The sequence below is a fragment of the Apodemus sylvaticus genome, chromosome 1 (genome assembly GCF_947179515.1).
Source record: "Apodemus sylvaticus chromosome 1, mApoSyl1.1, whole genome shotgun sequence".
Taxonomy (NCBI): Eukaryota; Metazoa; Chordata; class Mammalia; order Rodentia; family Muridae; genus Apodemus; species Apodemus sylvaticus.
Window position 1 is genome coordinate 182,638,579 of NC_067472.1, and position 6,243 is coordinate 182,644,821.

At 43.2% G+C, this 6,243-nt stretch overlaps 1 protein-coding gene across 1 annotated transcript; it reads right to left on the bottom strand.

Moving 5' to 3' along the window:
* Positions 1–827: 827 nt before the first annotated feature.
* Positions 828–2,515, bottom strand: LOC127671936 (zinc finger protein 567-like). The gene is given in 3 exon segments (XM_052167061.1): positions 828–1,740; positions 1,743–2,075; positions 2,078–2,515. Coding segments are annotated over 3 exon segments (1,089 nt in total). The 5' UTR covers positions 2,451–2,515; the 3' UTR covers positions 828–1,357.
* Between the last annotated feature and the right edge of the window lie 3,728 nt (positions 2,516–6,243).

Below are 6,243 nucleotides of genomic sequence, written 5' to 3' on the forward strand. Positions count from 1 at the left end.
TCCTCTCCTCTCCTCTCCTCTCCTCTCCTCTCCTCTCCTCTGCTCTCCTCTCCTCTCCTCTCCTCTCTTCTCTTCTTTTCTTTTCTTTTCTTTTCTTTTCAAGTCAGGGTTTCTCTGTGTAGCCCTGGCTGTCCTGGAACTCACTCTGTAGACCAGGCTGGCCTTGAACTCAGAAATTCGCCTGCCTCTGCCTCCCAAGTGCTGGGATTATAGGCGTGCACCACCACCACCCGGCTTGGACTTGCTGTTTCATGTTGAGTTATATTTAGTGCTCTCTCTCTCTCTCTCTCTCTCTCATAAATAATTCTTTTTTTAAAAAAGATTTATTTATTATAAGTAAGTACAATGTATTCAGACATACAAGAAGAGGGCATTAGATCCCATTACACATGGTTGTGAGCCACCATGTGGTTGCTGGGATTTGAACTCAGGACCTCTGAAGAACAGTCAGTGCTCTTAACCACTGAGCCATCTCTCCAGCCCTATACTTAGCTCTCTAAAGACTGGAATCATTTTGGGAAAGGTCTGATATACACTGGAGAATATACCAGAACCAAAACGACTTACATGTTGGCAAAAAAACTCCAGTTTAGTATTAAATAATCAGAAATACAGAAAGACATTTATGACAACAGTGTTATTTTTATGACAATATCATTAAAAAATAAATATATCTACCATTAGAGAGATTGAAATATATTCTTACAAATGGAATGCTAAAAAAGAATGCACTGACACATCTTTAAAATATGAAAGCATGATGTTAAGAAGCACAATATGCGAATAAACATGCTTAAAATAAAAGTATGCAAATGCACTTACAGGAAAGTTAGGAGCATCTCTTAGTCTATGGAATGCAGTGAGCCGTGAGCTTCACTTTTATTCTCTTATGGGAAGTAATGCTGGTAAGCATTCTCTAACCTGTTCCTACACGTACTTCACCTTTCTGTTGTTTTGAGTGGGTCTCTATCATGTCCGAAGCCCTGCCTGGCCTGGAAGCTGGTATGCAGGTCAGCTGCACTGTAACTGTGGACCTGGCTTTGCCACCCAAGTGAGCATCGTTAGGTGAGCTCTACCCTGCCCAGATGGGAGCACTTTATTCAAAGTCAGCAGAACAGTCTAAAACCACAATGACCGCAACTATTTCATCCCAGAAAGCAGTGGCATAGAGCCTTAAAAACTGTTATGATGTATGGGAGCACTTTTTGTTTTGTTTGTTTTGTTTTGTTTTGTTTTGTTTTAGATACTAAAGGTAACAATATTTTAAAGACTTCACAAAGACATCACTTCCCCTTTTTATTGTATTTCCATTTTTCCTCTATGGATCCTTTGATGGACAATGAGATTCCTCTTATAACTAAAGGACTTGCCAGTCACTGCATGCGTAGGGCTTCTCACCCGTGTGAGTTCTCCGATGAACAATGAGATCTGTCTTCTGGCGAAAGCACTTTAGACACTCACTGCATTTATAGGGTCTCCCTCCTGTATGAGTTCTTTGATGGTAGATGAGGTAGGACTTCTGGCTGAAACCTTTCCCACACTGAGGACACTCAAAGGATTTCTGCCCTGTGTGGATTTTCTGATGGACAGTAAGGGTTGCCTTTTGGCGAAAGGACTTCCCACACTGGTTACACACATACGCTTTCTCCCCAGTATGAATCCTCTGGTGTAGACTGAGGTTTGTTTTCTGGCTGAATGATTTCCCACACTCACTACATTCATATGGTCTCTCTCCTGTGGGGTTCTGTGGTGATCTGTGAGGTAGGATTTCATCCTAAAGGCCTTCCCACAATGAGGACATTCGTAAGATTTCTCCCCCGTATGTGTTCTCTGATGCGCTACAAGAGTAGCTTTCTGGCGGAAGAACGTCCCACAGTCGTTACACACATAGGGCTTCTCCTCAGTATGAGCTCTCTCATGAAGAGCAAGTGTTGTTTTCTGAGAGAATGCTCTCCCACACTCATTACAAATGTAGGGCTTCTCTCCTGTGTGAGTCCTCTGGTGGACAGTGAGGTTCGCTTTTTGGTGAAAAGATTTCCCACATTCTTTACAAACATAGGGTTTCTCCCCTGTATAATTCGCTGATGGAGGGAAAGAGTTGTTTTCTGGCGGAATGATTTGCCACAGTCGTTACAACCATACGGCTTTTCTCCTGTGTGAGTTCTCTGATGACGAATAAGGGGTGATTTCAGTCGGAAGGCATTCTTACGCTCGTACGCCTTCTCCCCTGTGTGTGTTCTCTGGTGATCTGTGAGGGCTGTCTTTAGGCGGAAGGACTTACCACACTCATTACAAAGGGCTTTTCTCCTGTGCAAGCTCTCTGATGGTCTCGGAGATATGACGTCCTTTTGATTGTGCCTCCACACTGATGACACAGGTACAGCTTTTCCTCCTTGTGAGTTGCCACATGCAGACTCAACAGTGACTTCCTGCAGAAGGATTTCCCACATTCAGTGCATGTGTATTGTTTTTTGTTATTTGCTGACCTTTTCTTTTTGTTATATATAGATGGATTTTCTTCTCTACACACTCTACTAAGTATAACTGAGCTTCCCTTCCTAAGAAATGCTTTCTTGTAGACCTTCTATCCAGATGACTGTGCTGCAGTTACAGCCTTCTCAGGCTGCATCTTCACGAGTGCATCCCTATAGGATTCCAGACTCCGGGTGTGGGGTTTGATGTCAGATGTCCTGCATCTTGAATGTAATTTGGGTGTGATTCCACAGAGCAATCACACTCGCTAAATCTCTTTCTTGCAGGGATTTAGATTACAGTGGATTAATTCTGAAGCATTTTCTAAAACATTTCCATGAGTGTCATATTTAGGAGGTAGGTCTTTGGAATTAACAGGATTGCTCACTAGAGTAAATATCTTTTGTCTAGAGTTAATATATACAAATGATCTAGAGTATTTATCTTCATGTTCCTTGAGTTTTGTTAAAAAACTCTCTTGATTTCAAGTTTTCTCCTAGGAAAGAATAACAACTAGTGAATTTCCAAGGGAACAAAAAAACGATAAAACAGTCTAACATGCAGAAGACCTAGAGCAAACCACTTCCAAGTCACAAAGCAAACCAAATAAAAATAGAGAACCTTCAGCAGACAACAAAAGGCCTACACATATTTCTTTCCATTATGATCTATTTAAAACTTAGGTATAATTACCAACTAGAAGCTGGGCAGTGGTGGCGCATGCCTTTAATCCCAGTACTTGGGAGGCAGAGGCAGGTGGATTTCTGAGTTCGAGGCCAGCCTGGTCTACAGAGTGAGTTCCAGGACAGCCAGGGCTATCCAGAGAAACCTTGTCTCAGAAAACCAAAAAAAAAAAAAAAATAAATAAATAAAAAAAAATAAATGAAGGGCTGGAGAGATGGCTCATCGGTTAAGAGCACCGAATGCTCTTCTGAAGGTCCCGAGTTCAAATCCCAGCAACCACATGGTGGCTCACAACCATCTGTAATGAAATCTGACACCCTCTTCTGGTGTGTCTGAAGACAGCTACAGTGTACTTACTCATAATAAATAAATCTTAAAAAAAAAACACACACACACACACAAAAAAAAATGAAAAATAAAAAATACCAACTAGAAAAGTCAGTCCAATGACGACAGTTTTTGAAGTCATGAAATTTCACGTAGCCCAGGCTTGCTTCAAACTTGAAATTTTATTTCATGTGTTTTACCTGTGTGTGTGTGTGTGTGTGCACTACAGGTGTGCTGGGTATTCAAGAATGTGAGAAGATGGTACTGGATCCCCCAGAACTGTAGTTACTACTGGTTGTGAACCGCCAAGTGGGTGCTAGGAATTCCAGGATTTCTAAACCCAGTTTCTCTAGGAACAGCCAGTGCTCTTAACGTCTGGGCCCTCTCTGTCTTAGAGTATGCAACTCTGACTGGCACTCACTTGGTAGGCCAGGCTCACCTCAGACTCATGGCAATCCCCCAGTTCAGCTTCTCAAGTGCTGGGATTATCAGCACACGCCAACAGACTTAGCAGCAAATCTCTATTTCATAGAATATAGACTGGAGGGCAATCCTTCCTTTTTGAAAGGGATGTGCAGGGGACCGGAAGGAGTTGTTGCAGGGTACTTAGGTTACGTTCTCAGCATCCATATGGTGGCTCACAGCTGTTCAGAACTCCAGTTCCTAAGAATCTGACACCCTCTTCTGGCCTCAGACACCAGTAGTGCATATAGATACATGCAGGCAAAATACATACACATAAATACACATAAATAAACCTAAAAAATGTGTTGAGTAGGGTGGTTCACACCCTGAAATTGTAGCACTCCAGGGTGTCAAACATGCCCATCTCAGAATTGTGTTTTAAGTTTTGTAGGCGAGATGGTCATTTCAAAAGTTAGGAACCTTTAAGAACATTTAAAACACTTCAATGATATACAATGCTACCTGATTCTTTGAGTTTTATGTCTGAAGTCAGAAACTCACCTAAGGAGACATGACTTGCAAACGACGTCCATGACTCTTGCCCTCTCTCCAGTCTGAGGATGACATCAGGTTTAGACAAGTCACAGCCTGATAAGGGGAAAAAAATAAGTAACAACAGGGAAGCCAGGATGGAACACAGTAGTAACACGCATGTCCAGTCAGAAGCAGAGGGTAGGCACGGGGAGCTGAAGCGACCTGCTCAGCATACACTCTTACATGTACAAAGGGTCGAAAATACTAAAAATGACTAAGGTGTGCATCTGAATGCCTCTCCTTCATGTAACAGTAAACTCCACCTTCTGCAGGAGGTAAAGATCAAATATCCCTTTTCCAAACCAAAATGCCTGGAATTTGAGAGTTTGCTGACTTAGTTATCCTAAGAGGAAATACAGAGTGTCATGGCGCTTCCTACCCATGGAGAGGAGGTAGCCATAGTTTTCCAACATCACGTCCGTATACAGCGTCTTCTGCTCAGAGTCCCGGAGCTGCCACTCCTCCTGACTGAAGTCCACAGTCACATCCTTGAAAGACACGGATTCCTGGAGTGCAGAATTCGGAGAAGTGACTGGCACAGATTAATTAATTACAAACTACTAGGTTTTGTAATTAATTAATTAAATGTATATGAATACCTTGTAGTTGTCTTCAGACACACCAGAAGAGGACATCGGGTTCCATTACGGATGGTTGTGAACGACCATGTGGTTTCTGGGAGTTAAACTCAGGACCTCTGGAAGAGCAGCCAGTGCTCTTAACCACTGAGCCATCTCTCCAGCCCTGGTTTGTTTGTTTTTTTGAGACAGGATTTGCTGTGTAGAGCAGACTAGCCTCAGACTCAAGAACCCTGCCTGCCTGCCTTGCCTCTTGAGTGATGGCATTAAAGGCCTGGTGCCACCACATCCAGCTGGGAACTCCTCTTTCTCAGACATTTTCTTTAGATTCATTTATTATGTGTCTGAGTGTTTTGCCTGCATGTATGCCTGGGCACCATAAGCATGCCTGGTGTGCTCGAAGGTTAGAAGATGGTAGGTATCAGATTCCCTAGAAGTGGAGTTACAGACGGTTCCTGCTCAAGGGCATGCGCTCTCTGGTCACAAACACAGCAGAGTACCTAGGAACCCAAACCCTCGGCCTGCTGCAGCATGCACATAAAGCATGGTGTCTTACAAGACGGAGATAAAGTCTTTTGCTTCACCAAGGATGTAAATCATATAAATGTTCTCCACTTCAGCATGAATGGTGCCACCAGGCTCTGGTGGCATGGGTCTCCTTGCAAGGGGGAATCAGGACAGTCACAAGTTTGAGGCCTGCCTGAGCCAGAGAGAATTCACAACCAGCTTGAGCAACTTAGTGAGACGATGCTCAAAATAAAAAAAGTATGGTGGGGTTTTATTAACAATAAATCCCCTGAGAGTGTGCACTCGGCTGATCACGGTAAGATCTGGCAGGGCACATAACAAACAGCTAAAGGAAGGAACTGGACTGCAACGCAATCAGGAAGAAAACATTGCTTGAAGGGCAACAACTACAGTAGGAACTGTCCATTTCCTAACTTCTTGCCTGCAGGTTCTGAAACCCTACAGTTCTCAAGTGAGAAAACAGCTTACTTCCTATGGGGAAAAGGGCTGGCATAGTTCCAGGCCTGCCAGGGCTACACAGTGATACCCTGCCTCAGACAGCAACAAGAACTCTCAAATGTACAAAGATTAATTTCCTGAGTAAAACAGAGAGGGCCAATCTCTGAGAAGAGAATAGTGTATTGTGATTACAGATCACTTCAGTACAGCAGCCTGT